The 21,469-nt window shown below is 39.7% G+C and overlaps 2 protein-coding genes across 3 annotated transcripts in view; both read left to right on the top strand.

Annotated features, from left to right (window-relative positions):
• The first annotated feature begins 5,800 nt into the window (after nt 1-5,800).
• On the top strand, nt 5,801-10,036 carry LOC139302296 (uncharacterized). 2 transcript variants are annotated; one of them, XM_070925955.1, is made up of 10 exons: nt 5,801-5,936; nt 6,044-6,112; nt 6,333-6,454; nt 6,586-6,643; nt 6,799-6,951; nt 7,247-7,327; nt 7,495-7,572; nt 8,069-8,107; nt 8,470-8,667; nt 8,947-10,036. In XM_070925955.1, the coding sequence occupies exons 2-10, from the start codon at nt 6,052-6,054 to the stop codon at nt 9,297-9,299; spliced, it is 1,143 nt and encodes a 380-aa protein (XP_070782056.1). In that variant the 5' UTR covers nt 5,801-5,936; nt 6,044-6,051; the 3' UTR covers nt 9,300-10,036. The 2 variants fall into 2 exon arrangements, with proteins under 2 accessions (XP_070782056.1, XP_070782055.1); XM_070925954.1 differs by having other exon boundaries at nt 6,583-6,643.
• Nucleotides 10,037-11,152: 1,116 nt separating this feature from the next.
• The window catches only part of LOC139302500 (A-kinase anchor protein 7-like), a 34,661-nt gene continuing 24,344 nt past the window's right edge, over nt 11,153-21,469 (top strand). Inside the window, exons 1-9 of the mRNA XM_070926206.1 lie at nt 11,153-11,329; nt 11,436-11,670; nt 12,842-13,003; nt 13,248-13,399; nt 13,924-14,060; nt 15,987-16,147; nt 19,258-19,367; nt 20,619-20,665; nt 21,296-21,396. Of these exons, the coding sequence (XP_070782307.1) occupies nt 11,153-11,329; nt 11,436-11,670; nt 12,842-13,003; nt 13,248-13,399; nt 13,924-14,060; nt 15,987-16,147; nt 19,258-19,367; nt 20,619-20,665; nt 21,296-21,396 (1,282 nt within the window). The remainder of the gene's footprint in view (nt 11,330-11,435; nt 11,671-12,841; nt 13,004-13,247; nt 13,400-13,923; nt 14,061-15,986; nt 16,148-19,257; nt 19,368-20,618; nt 20,666-21,295; nt 21,397-21,469) is intronic.

Raw genomic sequence — 21,469 nt, 5'->3', positions numbered from 1 at the left:
TAGTATCATATAACCAGCATCTTTGTTGGTAATTATAATTTTCCAGCCAACAATCCTCGAGCTATATCAATAGTTTGGGGATCCATTTTAATCTTCTCCCAGCTGAATTTAGTATAGTGGCTCAATCTCTTTAAAAGCACACCACAGCACAGCACAGCGCCATATTCTCTATTCTCCAGAAATGGAATAATAAGACAGATATTGTCACACTATTTAGCATTATATTCACAAACAAATTCAATTCAGCTCCCCATACAACTTCTTGTAGCCCGGTGTTTGTCGGCGAAATGAGAAGGATATTAAATTTGCTTGTGAGGTTTGTCAACCTGAGAGCGCTTTTCAGTCACCACGGCACTGAAAGGTAATCTGTTTCTCCATGCTGCTGTCATGATCAAAGGAATCGCGCTCCCATGACTATCACGCACAACAACCCACACAGACACATGCAAAGACACAGTGAGGCACATGGATACACCCTGACACGTGTGCACGCACCAACATGCACACCTACAGACATGCAAAGGTACACGCATTCAAACCCACGTGGACTCGCAGTACATGAGCACAAACACTGCGACTTACACTCACACACACAAAGCAAATCTCACTACCGCTTGATGTTGTGTGTTTTCTTTAAGAAGCTTGGCTCCTGCTGTGAGGACGGCAGTGGGAGAATGGACATACACACACAAACATCTGAACACACTCACACACACCACTACTCAAAGCAGCTGCACAGCAGAATCCAACGAGAGAGTAAATGATCAGTCGAAGCTCCCACGCCATTTGAGACTGCAGAGAGAGAGAAATGTTTTTTTCTAACATTTCAGTTTTTGTAACCACCCCACATTTAATACAGTACCATCAGACATTTAGGGGCAGCCACATGAAGACTTGCAACTCTAATGGTGCTTTTAATTCCTTTTACTTTACATAAATGAAGATGTGGCTCATGCTGCTGCTTCAACATGGTTTCAAAATCTGCACAGCTGAAATATTCAGTATTTCTACAATTGCTGGATTTTTTCTGAAGGCAGAAGGATTTTATTCACCAGAGAGGCATTTGAATGATCTGGCGGCAGCTAAGTCATAGAAAATATGAGACGAACACAGAAGGTGGTTGTTTCATGGATATATTCTACCTGCACCAAAGGACAATTTTTGTTCTAAAGATGTACTGTACCACAGTTTATCGTAGATGTGCTGCTGCAGGTTTGCAGTCTACACCATCCACTGTATCAGACCCTCACCCCCCTCCCTCGCAAGGGACTCTACCCAACCCTCCTTTCATGCTTTAGTTATCCCGCCTGGGCTGCTGCAACATCCCTCCTGGCTCGACTCCCAAAGCACTCTTTAGCCCTTACATCCACAACCCCCCTCCCCACACACACACACACACACCAAACACACACACACACACACACATCCCGCAGTCCCTGCGCTGGCTCCACAAGGCTGTTTGTATCGAATACAAAACTGTGTTGCTCAAACCTCCAGGCCACAGTCTAGTTGCGCACGTCGGCCTGTGATCTGCATTCTGTCGTTAGCTGCCACTTAGCTTTACTCTCCCTGCAGCAGGCTGGTTATCCCCCCTTCCTCCTCCTCCTCTCTAAAGGTGGAATAACTTTACTCCAGACAGATCAGCAGAGTCACTCCCTATTTTCCATCATAACCCAAAAACTTGACTCCTCAATAAATATATCACATCACCTCTGACTTACATCTCATTTTTGTATGTATACATATATAAATCTTCCCCCCTCTGATCCTCTCTGCCACCTTCCTCTTGTATTTCACTCACATGCATTTAGAAGAGGGGTCTGAAGTCATTTAACTCTTCATCATCCTTGCCTGGTGACTTTAATCGAGAGGAAAAAAAGAGTGTTTCTCTTAACTCATCAAGAGAGAAGGTGAGCAAGTGCTGCAGGGTGAGCGAGCACCCAAGGGAATGGGGAAAAGCATGAGAGAGAGAGAGATAATAAGAAAGAGCAAGATTGAGACAGAGGAGAGAGTAGGTATGGTAAGCACTGTCGGCTGAACTACAGACTGAACAGTTTGTTTTCTATTCCACCAACCAGGTGCAGAAGTAGCTCCTATAGAGCAAGATCAGAAAGTATCTGTTTACTATATCTTCTATTGTGAAATATCCCCTACATGAGTTGTTCAAAATTCAAGCGATCTATGTTTTATCTTACGAGAGCTCATGTAAGGAAGTTGTTTGTGATCCCTCAACGTTTCCTCTAGCGCCATCATCAGGTCAAATTTTAATCTGTCCAATACTTTGGTTTATGACCGAGTACTTGCAGAACTAATGGCATTCCCATCAGCCTCAGCTGTGTTTTGTGTTTGGTGCTAATTAGCAACCATTACATCTGCTGAACATCAGTATGTTAGCATTTTCATTGTGAGCATATTAGCATGCTGATGTTAGCATTTAGCTCAAAGCACTCTTAGCAATTTTCTCAATTTGTCTGGATCACTGGCAGTCTATGATTGATTCAGAATGAAATTTTTATAAACACACTTAAATATAATTAAAAAGTATTGCTGAATATATGTGAACAGATGACATAAGCAGCCTCTGTTTTTCTGCTGTTGCCTAATCCACCTCCCCCTTCAGGCACAACTCAGTAAGGGGGTAGGTGGTTGGGGGGGGGGGGGGTTGGGGGGGTGTTTAATCAAAAAAAGTGTCACATTAATTCAGACAAATTCAAGCAATCTAGTTTTCTAATAAAGCTGTCATATTTGCATCCGGTGACTTACACTCACCATCGTTTTAGATTAATTCCCGTCACAACCTTTTGATTTATGAATGCATAATAACTGAGGGCAATGTCTGTGACTGTGAGCAAGAGAGTGTGTGTGTGTGTGTGTGTGTGTGTGTGTGTGTGTGTGTATGAATTTGTGTCTAGCAAAACCCTTACTTTTAATCTAACATGTTGCTTGTGCCTAGATGAGAGAAAAATCACATTTTGCAATAATTGAGCGTGTTAAGAGGGAAAGATCAGACTCCTGGTGTGAAGGAGCGCGAGTTGCATCATTGGGTCCGTGTTTTACAGCTGCCTTCTCATCTTTCCTTATCTCATTGCCATTCATATCAAAGGACCAAATGCATAAGAATTTCTCCACTTGACATTGTCTTTCCACATCCGTTCCTTGTGTAAAACAGCCAAAGGTCAACATCTGCTCTCTCCAGTATACGCACAGACATAAGAGTGACATACTTTGTGGTGAAATTGCAAGTTCATCACTAATTTGCACAACTGTAGAAAATGGAAAAAGAAAATGATATGTTTATTAGACATATTTTTGATTATCTTTTGAATTTCATTGACTGTTACAGTGGAATTTTTCAATATTTTCTTTATGCAACAAATGACAGCAAAACAAAATTCCTCCACTATAGCAATTGGTATGGTAGCGGTGCTTCAATTTCTGGTCCATTTTATCCTTTAGTTGCTGTTATTTTACTGTCTTGCAATTCAATTCCACCTGAAGGAATATTATTAGGTAAACATTTGTCTATTCCACTTTCTCATCTCAGTTGGCGTTGACAAAAAGACTGGAGGTATTGTCTGTATCGAAGGCTGTCACAGAAAAAACACCCACACCTGTTACATTATTTGCCTCGATGCTGCTGCTTTCACTTCACTGCTGTTGAGTAAAGTAACTGACGTGCACACAAGGGGCTTCGCAATTCATATAATCCTGTTATCATGACTCAATCCAAACCAAACAAGAGTCTGATGTTTCTGATACTGTCGAATTCTGAGCTCATCCACAAACATTTCTGCCAATTGTCTATTTGCTTTGTATTCACCTTTGCGTTGCAGCATCCAAAATCAACTCTGCACAGAAGAATAGACGACGGAGCAGGCAGAGGACACAATGTTAACTGAACCAACTAACAGACAAGATCCACAAAGAAGACCAGCAGATCTGTGCTCTCAGATGTACGTTGCTGTTAATGTCACCTCACGGGAGTCAACCAACAGCCTTCACACCTGTCTGAGTGCACAGAAGTCAGTTGCCTGGCTTTTAACCAGAACCAAGATGTGTGACCGCATCACACCTGTTTTAGCCTCCTTACACTGGTTTCCAGTATGTTTTGATTTTATCATCTTAATGATTTTTTTCCCCCTTTTATTTATTTTATGTTATTACTGGAATTGGTTTGATCTGTTTTAGCTGCTGTTGTGTGTAACTTTGGTTTGGACGAGTGCTCTGTAAATTAGGGAACAGTTCATCTCTCACCATTAGATCCTCCTGTTCAAACAGCATTTTTTAAAAACTCATGTCAAGATTCCTTCAGTGCCTCTCCTTTTTTCTTTGAGGTTATTTCTGTTTTGTTGAATTTTGTTCTCTTATGTTTGTTACCATCTTGCCAGCTCGATATTTTGTGCTTATGCTTTTTTGTTGGAAAGCACTTTTGTTTTGAAAAGTGCTCTATAAATAACTCTTTGCTCAGAATCAAACATGTTTGAAATAATCTTGATAGTCGAAAATGAGACCAGCAAGTAAGGCCGAGACATCTGTTTGTGTTAACTGTTGGCTCCATCTTTAAATCGGCTGATGCACTGCAGAGTTGGCATGATCTAAAAGTCAGGCTTGAGGCCAAATCATCCCTTGAAACTTCTCTATTAAGATTCCTGCCTTTGCTGAATCAGACAGATGGACTTCTGATACCTGATTACCATCTTCTGGCTAAAAGTTGCCACTGCTTGTAAAAATAGTGAAGACACTGAACCAACAGTCATATGAAAATACTGAAAATATCTATTCAGCTGTGCACATTGCAAATAAAGCTTTAATCCTTCTATTGACATAATTAATGTTTGTGTTCTGTTCAAAGATCCCACTGAAGAGGCCTCAAAAGACTGAATATAATATCAAAACCATCTCAGCTGCCCCTCTTAAGCTGCTGAAGGAGTACTCACACATTTTCACTGTCTCCAACAGACTTTGCATATCATTACACAGAGAGCGCTGTGTTACACAGTCAGATCCGCACAAAACTGTCTTTTATTCCACCGCCATACATGAAGGAGACTAAGCAGAGCCACCAGGAGCTGTCTCGCCCCCCTGCAGAAAGGCACACGGCTGTCTGACACAGGAGAGAAAAACACTTCACCTACTGTCAGTGTCTGCCAGAGGGACGCCGAGACGAGACTCCAAGCTTCCAACACCTGCAGACAAATTGGCGAATGACATTGGACGCAACACACAGCTTGGGTGAGCTTCAAGTTTAAGAAAGTTTAATGAGCCGAGAGTAGCTGTTCAAAATGGCCCAAAAGATTCTTATACTATGCAGCACACTAAATTAATTAACTGACTTTGGTCCTCTGATTCTTATATCAGATAATGTCTTGATTTTTGAAACTGAGGACTCCTGGTGTGCCATAGCACCCAAAATATTGATACATCCATACAGAACAGAAAATATAATTTTACAAAATGTCAACAAATGTGTAATTGAAGCCCATATGACAGTTAATTATTTCAGCAAGTTAAAATGTAGCAATGTGGTAATAAAGGCTGTACAGTGCTGCACCCTGCTGGCTTTTATATTACTGAAACATGATGCCACCTTTATAAGAATACAGCTGAATATGTATGTAATGATTACAATTATATTCTATACTTTACAATATATCAACACCCACATTTCTCTTCGTCAGTCATAGTTTTAAATGGTGAAAAAGTCCCAGAGCTGTGTCACTCTGCGTCCTCCACGTCACGACATGAGGAAACGATCCCTTTCTTTTTAACTTTCACTTTCTGTTTACTGTGAACGGTGAGTGTCATGTTTACGACGGTAGAGAGAAGATGAGATGTAGAACATATTTTATTTCGGTTAAATAATTGACGGCTAACTTGACACTTTACACCAGATTATTTCAGTCAATCGTCTGTCGCGTGATTATATCACTTCCAAGGTTTGTCTTTCTCTTTCCTCCCACCATCTTCTCTCTTGTGTGTACGCACAGGCCAGTCTATATACATTGAAATCCATGTCTTGCCTTTGTGTCTTCTCCTTGTACAGGTGAAGTCATGTCAGGTTTGCTGAGCGATATTAGGAGCATCCACCGGGACGCAGCTCGTGTGCTGGAAAGTAAGTGACTATTTTAAGGGAGCGTTATTGACCCACCAGTGTAAATAAACCATGAACATAGTTCCAGCATGTGGGTTCAGTTTTATGAACACAGCTGACTGTTTAACTGGCACATTGGTGCTGGAAACAAACACACACCAAAAAACAACTATCGCTGTTAGAACATGAAATGTGGCAACCTGAATAGAAATGTTTCTGTGTTGTCATCAACCATAATTAGAGGCAGACATGCGCACTGACTCAGATATCCAGTCACTGACTCGAGAGGATCTGCGCGAGCTGTTTCCTGGAGCTGAGAAACTCAAACTGAGAAGGACCATCTTTGAAATAATACACAAACAGGTGAAATGTACAGGACTGAGTAGAGAGATTTAAAGATAAGAGATAAATAATGAGTATAGAAAGTAGTTACTAAGAATTGTCAAAATGCTCCATCGGGATTATTCTGTAATATCATATTTTTGTTTCAGAAGCCAGTTGATGTGCTCTTAAGAGAACTGAAAGCTTTCATCCCACATGAATCGTTAAGGGGTATGTACTGTTCAGCCCTGCCAGCAGATACTTTCACATTTGACTGCTATTTTGGTTTGTGCATTTTGGACCATGTTGGTGGAGGCGACATATGTAACTGTGTGATAAAAAGTCATCCAAATTCCAACACACGCAACCTGATTCTCCCCCTCCAGCTTCTCTGACTAACAACGGGGTCTTGGTCGATTACCTCCGTATCCTGAAGGACATGAAGGCCCAGATGAATTATGTCCAGAGTTTCCTTGATGCTCACATTGGTCTTCTGGAAGAATTAAGCAAGAACCAGCCAGCCCAGCGATCTGACAAAGGTTATAATGCAGCTTTTGTTTTATTCTAATATCATTACATCTTAAGTGCATAAGAAACCTCATCATTTGAAGCCTTGACAGGGGAATGCATAGATTAGTTTACAGTGAAGGTATTTAGATGATGTTTATATCCTTTCATCACAGCACATCGAGTGCACAGGTTTGTAGTCTATTCCTTCTGTATTCAGGAATGTACACCTACGTATAGGTGTTAAATTAATCAATTTTATATGGTATACTTTATTTGTTTATAATATTTGAGTCAGCAATTGCATTATGCCGTTGTACCTAACAGGCTCTTTGTCAAGCACAAGTAACTCAGCCCCCTGTCATCCAATGGAGCCCCACAGTGACCAAACTGTTGGCCACCCACAAGGTGAATCCTACTTTCTTCCACTTTACACTCTCATGACATGCTTAATAAGTAGTATTCGCTGTGTCAAAATAAAGTTCTCTTTTGGAGTTGATTTTGAAATTCTATACCATAAGATTTGGAGTCAATAAGTGCATTCATGCCATTTTATATGAAAAACTCTTTTACAGGAACAGGTACCTGGGACATTTGTGGTCAAGTGAAACCCAGTACTGGCTCACCTGGTGGCGGTCCACAAGGAGCACAAGGTAAATCTAACTTTCTTCCTCTCCACACTTTCATGCCACAGTATTTTCTCATGTTTGAGGTTTGTTAATGTTTACAACAGCAGCCCTTTTAATGTGCTTCATTTGGTTGAGTACTGCAATTGTCTGACTGAATCTGGTGTCACATATATGTAATTTGTAGCATTCACTTTTAGTTTCTATTATAAGTAAAGGACTGGAAATATTTTGAGGTTCAAATGTTTAGTTACCATGTCCGTCAGGCCTTTTATCAACACATTTAAAAATACTTTATCCCACTAGTTGTTATATAATTTAATCCAGTGGAGTGAATCATAGACAAAGCCCATAGTGGGGTTAAAGTGTGTGTTGGGAGAATCATATCTGACTTTGGACTTTTGCACAGCAGCTGCTTGAAATCAAATTCCAAATTTTGCTCAATATGAATGACTTTAACTCAGATTGATAAAAAGGTTAAAGCTTGCCATTAATAATTGGTAAATACTGTCTTTGTCATCAGGTGGTTTCTTCCCCCTTTCTCAACAGTACTTTCAGGAAGGTGAGTGCTGATAATTAGACGCTTAGCAGTTAAAAGTTAGGTTGTATGTGTTAGCTCTGCAGGCTAATGTAATAATAATGAATCAATAATAACCTTCCATATAGCAATATTGTACTCAATCTATTTCACTGTGAAGACAGTGAGTCTTGAGACAGTGTCACTGTTTGTTTGAAACAGGACTTTAAATGTATAGACGAACTATCCCAATGAACATGACTTCAGAGAGTTTATACATAAAACATTAAAAAGCTTTATTGTTATTTTTCTAAGGATTTTTAGGAACTACATAGCAAGAATATTTTATTTAACTGTTAGGTTCACTCAGTTCTTCTAAATGTGTAATTTTTCTTCTAAAACCACAGTGAAGTACCAGATGGTGGTCAGCGGTAAAACCTTTGATGCCCATCTACAGCTGATGGAGAAAGTGAAGGGTATAGCTCAGGATCAGATTCAGCTTCACCTTATTGAAAGCACTGAGGATTACCAGATCACTATTGTCTTCTGCCCCATCAGTTCACGCATTGAATCAGATGTCGAGGGAGCCATGGCTGATGTTAAAGGTAAGGGAAGGATTTTCTAGCTCCTTGATATTGAAATGGAAATTGCGTTTATATTGTTTGCGATTTGGTTTTTATCTTCAGTTGTCATTCTGTGAGTTTGGAATTACAAAGTTCTTTCTGACTTATATAGTCAAAGTTTAGTGATGTATTTGTAAAAGTGAATTTTTTGTAATTTGCGGTCAGTGTGTCAGAATTGCACTCCACACTGAACCTTACAATTTTAAGCTCTATGCTACAATTTTCCATCCCAACTATCTCATACTCCCTCCTCTCTTTTAGTGTCCGCAGGTAATACACCTGTCATTCTGGTGTTGATGCACCACGTACGTGAGCCCAAGGGCACAACATCTATGAGAACATGGAGTTGTCATGCAAATGTTGTGCTGCATGTCAACGTTTTCTACCACGACACAATGCATGGATTGCTGATGTGTGAACAAAACAATGCTGCTGCCTCTGAGATACGAAACCAATTGCTGGCGTACAGCATTTCTAGATGTAAAGTTACCAGTAGAAATGCCCTGGGTAGGGTTCCTGATAGTGGTTCGACTTCTGCTACTCCTGTCAGAGATGGTGTTAAAAACAGGGGTTCGGACTTTGCCAGTGGTGTTTTTAGCATTTTTGGGCGGTAGAGTTGGCAGTGTTGGTGGTGGTAATGATGGTGTTATGTCAGTTCACATCACAAGTAAAACACTATGTAATGTATCGCATCAACAGCTAAATTGATGGATTTATCCTCCATTGCAAAATTAGATCAGCTACTCATAGTGGTGTAATGATGTCAATGTTTTTAATCATGGGTGTAAATAGTTAAATAACACAGATATTACTACTCATGTCCAACTACTGGAAGCTACATCATGTAACTTGTGTTGGAAATTTGTGGTGCAAATTTTTTTATCTGACTTGATAAAATAAAATCAGCCAGACTTCATAGATCAAAGAAAAAAAAAGTTAAATTGAGCATTTGAGCTGCGATTGGCCATCAGACTTTATGGTGAGTGTTGGTTTAAAGTAGGTTAAAATGTAACTCTGATAATAAATGTTTCTACAAACACATCAAGTCTATATACAGGTGGTGGTGTGCAATGGATTTGTGCTTTGTAATGAAAACAAGGGAAAGAAAATGAAGCACTCACAGTGTTGTGTATTCACAGTTTTGACTGCTGTGCTGCTGTTTGATCTTGCCATGTCTTAGTTTCATTAAGACTTGAGTGTACAGTAAGTGATTAAAGAGTGCATAGGCCACAAAGCTCATTAACAAGCCAAAGGATGAACTAACCCTAACCCTGCCTTACTGTAAAATGTTGCAGAAAGTCTATAAGGTGTGATGATTAATACTTTGATTAAACTGCAAGTATGGGTGTAATCATAGTGGCTGTGGTCCTTTTTTAATAGTCTTTTAATATACATTTTTTGATGGCATCATATATTTGACCAAACACCATGAACCTGGCTCAGGTGTCTTTTCGACTTACATACTGTAAGAATACTTTGGCAAATTCACTTGATTCTTCCATTAATTACTCAATAATTTTAATGATAACAATAATAAATTGTTAATTAAAGCTTTGAAATTTCAAGTTCAGCTCAATACACATATGTATTTTATGTCAAAATGCTTTTATACACATAGTAGCATTTAGACCAAAACATTTGAGGAACAATGCATAATCACATTAGAAAATGAAAATTTGAAATATTTTTCTGTATGGCTGACTGTGAGGGCCTGTAATGATATCTCTTAGACAACTTATTTATTTATTGTATTTAGACAACTTCCAAGTTGGAAGGAATGTTTTGACATACAGTATTATACATACATATGCTGTATACAGCTGAAGTGTTGAAAGTTGAATTTGTGTAAAGCTAGTGGGATACATTTATTAGACACAAAACATAATTTAATTTTTCAAGTTAGTAATTACTTTTGTACAGAGTTTTTGAATAGCTCAAGTGCACAATGCTTTTATTCTGGAAAGAGAAAAGCTCTTTTGCTTTGAAAAACCAGGCCGGAAGTTTGACATTGTTTACAAACAGAAGCTGCTTCCAGTCGGCAAGTTAGCGCGTGCCGCTGAGCTAAATGTTGTTTTCCGTTAATTGTTTGGACTTTTTTCTACAACGCCTGCCATCAACGACCTTTCTTCACCAACAACATAATGACAAAAAATATATTCTGTTTGGTTTTGCAAATTAGCTGCACAATTCCGTTAGAGACAGTTAGCAAACAGTTAGCTAACGCTAGCTCAACAGATGTTCTGCAGCATGGCTGTTTGATTCAGTTCAACAGGTGTTAACCACAGGGAGAGATCTATCTCTCGAGGTTTCTCATTGGTAACTATCCCGAAGAGAGTTGTAGGCCAATATTCTTATTTATTTTTTTTTCGGCTAGGTTAGCTATAGTTAGCTGTAATGTCTGTTCAATTCGCCTGCTGTTAACGTCAGTTATACGTTAGCTAAAGTTTGTCACACTTGGTTGTGTGTCATGCTCTTCGGCCGCGTCCTGTTGAGCCCGATCAGATCGACGTGTTCAAAAGTTTTTTGTTTGCAGAGGGTTTTTTCTGTCACTGAATTATCTGTTCGGAGGCTGCATCCCATATCTACCAGTCACTGTCATAAAGTCAGCGTGCTGAAGCCATCTGCGCACCGGTTCCGACTCAAGGTAATGACATGAAATGCTGTCCTCACCTCAGTTTACAAGAAGTACAATGATGATGGTTGTGACCTGGTTCTTATATCATCCCTCTCTGCTATATCATCCCTCTCAGGCACAGTCTTGTCTGTATCAGCTAACAGTTTGTGATATGCAGCCATCTAATATCTCGTATGGCAAAGAGACCACTGCAGTTGTCTCAGATGATGATGATGAGGGTGGTGGTGGAGGTGTGGTTGGACAGGAGAGACGGAAAGAAGATAAGGAGGTGATGATTCCTGGTCAGATGCATGCAGTCAGCATGGAGGTCCAGCCAGATGAGACGGACACTGGAGCCTGCACAGTGTCAGGTGAGTACAACTGACTGAGTTTGACAACACTGAATTCAGCACCTTTAACTGGGTACACTCGAAAAACCCAACTAGCACAGTGCCACTTTGTACTCTGGTGGATGGATGGATGAGTCTGATGGAGTTTACATGTGAGATGGCGCGGATGAAGCCTTGTGAAGCTTTGGGGCTTTCTCTCTGTTTGTGCTGAAAAAACATTGGAGGCTTCAGGGCACAAATCAACTTCAGTGACATCTGGTGGCTAGCAAAACTTAAAGCAGCCCTTCAATACTGGGGCTGAAGCACTACACCTAGCTTATTGTAATATTTGTAACATATGTGTGAAATAGAAGTCCAAGGAGCCTGTGTTTTATGGTTAAATCAGTAATACTTTAAATATAGATGTTATTGTGCAATATGTTACTGTAAAATCAATTATTGGTGTAGCTTAGGCCCAGTGTCCACTGTGGCATTTTAACGTCATTGTCACTATGCATATATATATATATATATATATATATATATTGTGGTGTGATTAGAGAATGACATTCATTAAATTAGCCTTTTACTTTTATTACATTCTGACTTGGTGGTCAGGTGGAAATCTTCCCACACTTATGATTATGTCTTTCTAGTGTACATTGCCGTATTTCTCAATTATTCTCCTCTCTTTTTGTCCCACTAATGTCTATCTCATAGTTTAGCTGCAAAACTTTCAAAACTCACTGAAGCGCCTTCTGAAGCACTAGTGACATTTTTGCACATCATCAGTCACGTTGTATTCTTCATTTGACACAAGCTCTGACAAAATGAGTTGAAACTGTGGGCTACACAGGAGTAAAACAAGCCTCGGTGCTTCGGCATCACTCGCCCATCTTTGGTTCACACACAATGTAAAATTGGCATACATAATTGCACTTGCTGCTCATGTGGCAACGAAACAAAATCCCAGTTGTACCAACAGCATGATAAACAGTAGAGACTGGCGGACACATCTTTGTCATGGATTTTTTTTCATGTTTTAGCTAATTAATAATCACTTATTATCACGTATTATATATTAATTTATTTTATTAGCAACCGTTTTCATGTACTCATGTATGCATGCTCTTCTTTTGTGTATTTTTGTATTCATGTCTATACATATACGTTATGTGTGTTTTTTGTTGTATTGTTTTTTTTTTTGTCTCAGCAGTTTCAGCAGGATCAAGTGAGAAGAAGGAAAAGAGGAAGATGAGGAGGGAGAAAAGGAAATGGACAAGGAAGAAGCTCAAGTCAGCTGATACTTTGGACAATTTAATGTCAGAGCTTCCGTTTTCTCTGACCAGCCCCACCGCATGGAGAGAGCTGGGATGTGTGTACACTCTTAATATTATTTCTTAATGATTTTTTTCATTACAAGATAGGATTTTTCATTATCTCCTGTACAAGGTTACAGACTTGGTCGCAGACTGACTAGATGCCTGTGTTATTCACTATCTGACTATGACATACCTGAGTGTGTAGTAATTTTAAACCCTCAGTGTGGGTGGTGTAGGTCACTAGGGCGAGCTGGCTTTTTAAAAATAATGTAAAGTATGCTTACCCTTTCTCTTTAGTCCCCAGCCCAGAGTCGACCCAGAAGAAGAGAAAGAGGAAGAGAGGAGACAGCGTAGGGCGAGTGGACAGTGAAGAGGATGCAGAGAAGAAGAAAAAGAAAGAGAGCCAACGACCCAACTACTTTGTCTCCATCCCCATCACTAACACGCAGGTAAGGAATTGCTGTACTATCAACTTACTTGTGTACTTTAAGGATCATCTTCAGTCAATCAACTTATCTATTTATCACTTAACTGTTTCAGCCTTAATAAGTAGCTACCAAATTCATAATATCATTTTCACAACATTCATGTTTGCTTGTTTGCAATTCAACCAATGCTTTCCACAACAACAAATGTGCGTCCACCCCCATAACATAATTTGTACCAAAGAAAAATGAAACCTGGCATTTGCAATGTGATAGATTTATCTATCTAGTTAAATCCCACTCTCTACTAAGAAAAATAAGGAAATCAGTGGCTTCATGATCATCATCTATTGATGCCTCATCTGTGATGTTGAACTGCAGAAGTTGCCCCAGTTTCTCTTCCTTTCAATCTCCTCCCCTAACCCCCTTTCCTCTGCTCCTCCATACCAAGCTAGCTGAAGGACGAGAGAACAAGCAGTATGTGACAGAATCTGCCTTTTACAAACTGACGGCTGCTGATGATTGAAAGAAAATGTATCCAATGACAGATCAGTTCAGCTGTGATCGAGGTCCGAGAGGCGGTGCTTCAGCAGGAGCCCCGATTGGCCAAAGCCATGATCCCTGTCCCAACTCTCCACATCACGCTGTTAGTCACACATCTCGCCAATCAGGAGCAAGTCGACCTGTGAGTGGATGCATGTGCCCACATAAACACAAACTCATCACACACACACAGTTTATTGCACTTGTTAGTCTATAATTGGCTCAATATTTAACTATCACACCCCTGAAGTTACCTGTGCCTCTTCAAGTAATTAAACACAACCTCTAGTTGCGACATGAATAACAAAAAAAAGTAGCAATAACTTCCATCAGTCATTGTGCCATTTTTACAGTAGACATTCTGACTTGTTATGGCAGGAAAAGCACAGGTGTTACTTATAACATTAACAACACCAGGACCCTGGAACTGGCTCACCTGATTGGAATGCAGCCATTATAAATGTTATCCCTGTGCTTTTCCTGCTATGACATGTCAAAACGTCTGCGGTGAAAAAAGTCTAGAAGCCTGAAAATTATCTTAATTATTCTAAAGATAATTTTCTCATACCATCACATTTATTTTGCACACGATACCAATAGCATCACAGTGAGGGTACCCCCCCAACACATGATACATTGCAAGACAGTTGTATACCACACATCACAATGTCTGTGTAACTGAGGAGGAAGATGAATCCTGTAATTTGCCAGATTATGTTACGTGTGTTGTTCCGTCAAAAAAGCAGGAATCCTTCATTTTGAAGAGCTTTCAGTTTTATAGATTTTTTTCATGTCAGCTGAGATGAAACCGTGTGTACCAAATTGCTTAGAATTTGATCCATACATAACATACACAAAAAAATGGGTATGTGTCATTATTTGAATGCCAAACAGCCCATTAACTGGTAAAGGCTGAGCTGCCAGAAGCAGATCAATTCAAATATTCAAACAAAACATTTTCCAATACTGGTTGTGTATCAATAATGACCATATATATTGCAATATTGATTTGTACCTCCCCTAATATCTAAAGCACACGGTCATCCATGCAGATGAATACTGATCAGCTTTTTGACGTACATGCACACACTCAGACCTGCACTGTATGTTATATTTCTGCAGTGACAGATTGTTATGTCTAATCTGTGATTTAGGATGGAATAGAATAACATTGTAGCATCTTTAGTCTTGGTTTCTCCATTTTCCTTATTGCTCTCCCAGGATATAACAAATTCAATTAAATTGTATTTATATAGGGCTCTTTTCATAGAGCAGGTCTTGACAATACTCTTTATAATGAAACACGCACACTAGAGCTAAAATACTGAAATTTCAATCAAACAGAGTACTCCTCAAATGAGTTTACGGCATGTGCAGACGAAGTTGCTGCTTGAAGACGGGGATGCAGTGTTGTGCAGTGACTTCCCAGCATGTCACGTTAGATGCTGCTTCTGTCTTATCTCTTCCTTTCAGCACTTCCAGGAAAACTGGTTTAAAGGTCTATAAATATTTTAGCTTTAGTTTCCAATAATGAGGACAGTCACTGAGGCTATAATGTAGTCTGAGCCTTTTATTCCAATTAATAATCAGCCATGAATCAGAATAAGCTTGCTCATTCTGACATTAAATATTATCCCTGTCCATTGCAATATCTTAAAATTGTAATGGTAAAATGGTCCATGTAACGATAGACATTGCTAACCAAACTAGTCTTATAGATTTTTTATTATTTTAAGTAAACTATAAGAAATATGAAAAACAATTTCCTGCATTGAATATGTTCTTCAAGAAAGTAGATTTCAGTTTTCTGAAGTTATCGTTCTAACATTTCATCAGAAAGTGCTAAAAATGAGCACCTCGCACTGCAGCTCTGGAGCGCGCCATGTGATGTGATGATATTGATGCTTCAAGTAGAAGATTGTGTCATTAGTAATCACTCAATTCTCTCGTTATGTAATATGAGAGGGAGGGAGAGAGGGGATTAAGTCGTGAACTGGTGTGTGTGTATGTGTGTGTGTGTGTGTGTGTGTTGTGCGTTGTGCATATTCATGCGTATATTTCCTTTCAGGGCGGCAACCGTGCTGGCTCAGGTCGAGCCCTCATTGGCCGAGCTACTGGGTGGGAGGGATCTGGTATTGCCCTTCTCGGGGATCGGTCATTTCAGGAAGGAGGTGGTGTTTGTTGGGCTGGCCCCCGGACAACACAGACACACACTGGACAGTCTGGCAGGTTAGTGACAAACGTTTAGCTTTTCATACTCTTTGTCATTATGTCCCTCTGTTTCATCCTTCTGTCCTCCTTCAACACGTCTGTCTGTCTGTCTGTCTGTCTGTCACTGTATATATTGAAATTCCATTTTTGTTCATTATATAGTTTTCTAAGTGCTTCACGTGCTGTATTTTACGAGGGGGGTACATTTCATTTCAGGATGTTAATGTGATACTGTACCTTCTCTTCTGTGTCCCTGTGGAGGGACGTCTGAACTTGGGGTCAGCTGAGGAGCCCTGCAGCTGGTTGGAGGATTTATTGTCTTTCTTAAGGACGCTTTAACAGGGTGGTTGCTTGCTGTCGTGGGAGCTTTACCATGGGAGGTAACAGATTAGACAGCTTTAGTTGATCATTGGGTATATTTTGGGGGTTGTTATTGGTAAATTGGCTGTGTTATCTCTCACACTTTACATTCAAAGTTCATAGGTGGTCTAAGCCTGGTTTTTGTCTTGGAGTGACCTGGGGAGCAGGTTAAACTGTAGAATTCTTGAAATAGATGGCAACTAGTTATCAATATACAGTAAAATGTGCCAAAGGTTGGGGGAGCACTCCTATGAAAGCCCAGTATTCATGTTAAATTATCTTTTGACCTGAGATTAGGGCCTGCAGTGGTGTCTCCTATGGATGTCCGCTCTAGTTCTTCAATAGTCAACCACTTGCATTGATTTGATGTTCAGTGCAACCACATCCATATCCTCTTTCTTAAAACAGTGTAAGTTGATTTGGTCAAATAATATGGTATTTGTATGATTTAGTTTCTTTCCCTCTTTTCTGTTCACTGCAGCCTGTGTGTGCATTCATACTGTATTCACACATGCATCTGGGTTTGTGCGTGTGATGTCTTTATTTGTCTTCTTACATTTGTCCCTTTTGCTTTTGTGTACATGTGTGGGGGTGTGCGCAGAAGCATTTGCGTGTATGTTTGTTGCTGTGCCTTTGGCAACAACATTAAGCCAACATTTCTAAGAGGATTCCCGCTCCATTGCTCTTGCGACACCAACATCAACACCAACACACATTCACACACATTCACACACATACATGCACAAAGTAAATGAGCTCACATTTGCTTAATACTGTCCATTTACACTCTGAAATATGAGATTTATGCAGTGAGTAGATGCATGCATTTGTGTACACTCACACAACAGGAAATGAGGGACGCTTATTAATGTGTATGTGATCCACGAGGTGCTGTTTCTTTGATCTGGAAGAGTTGCTGCTGTTCATAGATATAAATATATATATATATATAAAATTGTCAGAACACACAGTTTTGGAGCAGCATGTTTGGATTCTGCTATAGTGTGGGTTTCCTAGCTGCTCATCTGGTGTATAAACGGCTCAGATCCAAGCAAATACATTTGGCATATTAGTAATGGCCAAGCTGAGACAAATCCCAAAAGGCATTTCATCTCGCGGCTTTATATAAATGGGAAACTCAATAAATTAATCTTTTAGAGAGAGAGAGCGACAAGGGCCCAGGTTCTACATAATTACCTCAGCTATCAGGTTTTTTTTTTCTTAAAACGTTATCCATTGGAATTGTATGAAACTTTTCTGTCAGTCAGTAGAGGAAGTAGTTAGCTTTTTATACCAAATGGCGAGAAGAGGGTGTAGTAGTAGTGATGGAGGGTGTGTCTTCTTACTTAAAGACATAACATGCAGCATCAAAATGTTTTGAAATCTAGAATTACGTGACTCCATCAAAAACTGTGCCTCTTGGTTTACATGTATTAATAGACACAGTTTTGATTAATTGCCCATTTAATCTTGACGTTTGGGTGTAATTTTGCCTTTACTGCCTCAGCTGAAGTACGGCAGTAGTTAGGCTTTAAAACAACCAAAAACACAGCAACACTTCTGCATAATCTGGACACCTGTATGACCTGTTAAATAGAGGCTCTACACTTGCAAAACATCGGTCAAACGCCCTAGTAGGTGAGTGTGTGCTAGTCAAGTCCCTGTTATCTCCATGAAATATATAAAACACATACACACGTGTGCATATATGCTTCAAAACAAATACTTGTCTATAAAGGAAATTTTATTCTTGAAACATTAACCTACAGTATGCCACTATACTTATTTCCTCTTTCTACATAATGACAAACATTTTGTTTGCTTTGATATCTAACTCGCTAGTTTTGACCACTTGCTATGGCACTTTTTAGAAAGATTAGAAAAGCCTTGCTTCAATATATTTTTATGTAAGCCTATTGTTCTTAAACTATGTTAAAAGTATTACCTTATATGACTATTTAATGTGTTGTAATAAAGGACAGTGGTGGCTTTGGAGTATAGCATATAAAGTGTAGAGTACTGATATTCATGACTTAATATTAGTACCACAACCAAAATGCTGGTTTTGAGACAGTAAAGTCTGCATGTAGATGTGGACTGAAGCTCCTTGGCGTTGCAAGTAAAGAACAGTGTCAAGTACTTTCATCCTTTCCCAAGTTTTTTATATTTCTGACATGAAAAATGAAACCGCAACAACAGCAGATTACAAATAGAAAGTCCATATTGTTGGAAAAGCAAAATAAGGATAAGGCAGGAAGTCAGACTCTCCTGTCCTCTCGTCTGCTCCCTCCCCCACTGTTATTGATTATATACTAACCTTTCTCTCCCTGTAGAGCTTGTCTTCTAAAAATACCTCCGTGGGTTCCCTCATAACCTCCGTTGGTGTGTGCGTCTGTGTCTGTGTGTGTCTGTCCTTGCAGGTTGTCTATGTGTTCATGCCCTTGTTCATGTATCTGGTCAAATGATACGCGAGTAAAGCGCTTTTTTTCTCCATCTTTTGACGCACACACTCTGCCATCTGTGTCTGCACTATTGTGTTATGGCTTTTACAGAAGTCCATAAAGGGGATTTGAGATGGTTCATTGGGAGGAAATAGAGCTGGACGTAACAGCATACTCATGATGTTGTTGATCTTGCCCTTCGTCACCTTCTCTCCTTTTTGTACATGTAACAGTGCCAACTGACAGCCTTCCTCTTTGGCCTTACTAATATAATGTTTTCTTATATAACTTTTGGTGTTCTCAAAGCTTTGTGTATGTGTGTTGCAGAGTTGCTGCGGAGCCGTTTTGTGGAGCAGGGTCTGCAAGTTGACAGTCGTGGGTTTGAACCTCACCTCACCATTATGAAGCTGTCCAGAGCATCAAAGTTACGCTCCCAGGTACACACACACACACACACACACACACACACACACACACACACACACACACACACACACACATTCTGGGCAGAGTTAGATAGTTAAAATAGCACATTTATATTTGTAGATATAGTGTGTAGAGATGGTCCAATAGCTACTTTAAAAACATGATTATCAGTCCAACCTTTTCACTGCCAATATTTGACTGATTTTAATGGCATTTTATTATCTTCTACAAGTAAGTCAAATTGGCAGCATAATTAATGTTTCAAGCTATAGACATGTCAGAGAAGCCTAACACATTAAGTACTTTAGGTTGTACTGAGACCTGACTTTCTAGTGTAAGGGAACTACAGTGTGTCCCTCCACACTGGGATGTCAAAAACATCAGCTAAGTTCTTGCACGCACGTGAGGAAAAAAAAGTGGTGATTAAGTCGACATACAAATTGAATATTATGTTTGACAATTGCTGTAGTTGCATAATAAATACAATTAGAAAATAGAAAAAATAACATAAATAACAAAGTTGCACTGGCACAGCATAGTTTAGTTTTTAATGGATAATGTCAGCATAGATTTGCGTTGTATTACTCACTCCAATAATGATTTCATATGCAGTCCCAAGCTTGCTTTCTTGTCAAAACTGACTTTGACAGAACTGCCAAACAGCCGCAGTGTTACTTGTCTGTTGCCAGCCATTCTTTTTATTCCCCTCACCTTCCTCTCAGTGGCTGTAAAATGCGTCATCCAATAGTTAGATACCAAATTATTGCTCCAGCCAGAGTTACTTGTGGGAATGACATGCCTGCTAGGTTGTTTTAAAAGAAAATATAATGTATATCTTTTTATAGTTTATGAATCTTTTTATATTAGGGGGAGCAATTACCCAGGATTAAGAGAAAGGCGTCTGAGGAAGGGAGAGAGAAAATGGTGGTGATTGTTGGGGAATGGGTATGAAATGGATGCAGATGTAAATAAGAGGGAGATGACAGAAAGAAGAGAGGAAGGACAGCATCTATCTTTTTTTTCCTTTGACACCTAATGACATCTTATCCTTCCTGCCGTCTGGTGGGCGCCATTCTTGTCTTCCCCCAGTCTGTCTGTGTGTGTGTGTGTGTGTGTGTGTGTGTGTGTGTGTGTGTGTGTGTGTGTGTGTGTGTGTGTGTGTGTGTGTGTGTGTGTGTGTCTGAGTGTGTGTGTGTGTCAGTGTTTGTGTCAAGAATGAATGTGCAAATAATATAAACAGTTTTTCCCTTTGTGTCTCTCAGGGTATAAAGCGTGTGGACCCAGCCCTCTACTCGAGCTATACAAACAAGTAGGTGCTTCGTTTTTCACGTTTTTCGCATGTTACTGAATCGATGCAGGATAAATTGAGTCTCAGAGGTGTTACATGGGACATATTTCATGCTCTCTCACACACACACACACACACACACACACACACACACACACACACACACACACACACACACACACACACACAGGTGCAGTGGCCACAGTGTCAGACAAGTAAGCAATGTGTTCAGGCCACCAATTAAAATGCTATTTTTTAGGGTCAACACTCTACTGTAAGTGCAGGGGGACATTGTGTAATGTTTTGTGTTCATACTGCATGCTTACTACAATATTTTAATATATAGTAACAGCGAAGAACTACTGCAGAAATCCTAACTCTTGACAATTTTATGACTCACTTGTGTTTTAAAATTGTTGAAGACCCTATAATTTTCTTTGCACTTTAAGTACATGAGTTTTATTTGAACAGCACTATATTGCTTTATGTTTGGTTTCCAGTTTTGAGAATGAAAATGGGCACATTGGCCAAGTATATAGAACCAATGATCTGAATTTGGTTGTCACTTTTAATTTGAGTGATCATTGCTGTCAAGTGGCTGTATCTGCCTTTACCATCTGCTGGAGGCATCAACACTCTCTCCTCACGCAGGTTTTTTGGAGACCAGACAGTTGAGCGGGTGGACCTTTGTTCCATGTTGAAAAAGAAGCAACAAGACGGATATTACCACACAGAGACTTCTCTACAACTTGGTTAGTACACGCATGTACGCACAAACAGAGCCGTATTGTGTTTATGTATACTGTGTATTTGGCTATCAGGAGC

This window comes from Enoplosus armatus, chromosome 19 (assembly GCF_043641665.1).
Source record: "Enoplosus armatus isolate fEnoArm2 chromosome 19, fEnoArm2.hap1, whole genome shotgun sequence".
Classification (NCBI taxonomy): Eukaryota; Metazoa; Chordata; class Actinopteri; order Centrarchiformes; family Enoplosidae; genus Enoplosus; species Enoplosus armatus.
Note: the sequence above shows the minus strand (reverse complement) of the source record. Positions and strands in the feature narration are given on the sequence as shown.

Coding starts and splice junctions, on each gene's coding strand:
- LOC139302296 (XM_070925954.1), top strand. CDS start 6,052: ATGTCAGGTTTGCTGAGCGATATTAGGAGCATCCACCGGGACGCAGCT. Junction 6,455..6,582: donor TTGAAATAATACACAAACAG/GTGAAATGTACA, acceptor TTTTTGTTTCAG/AAGCCAGTTGATGTGCTCTT. Junction 8,668..8,946: donor AGCCATGGCTGATGTTAAAG/GTAAGGGAAGGA, acceptor CCTCTCTTTTAG/TGTCCGCAGGTAATACACCT.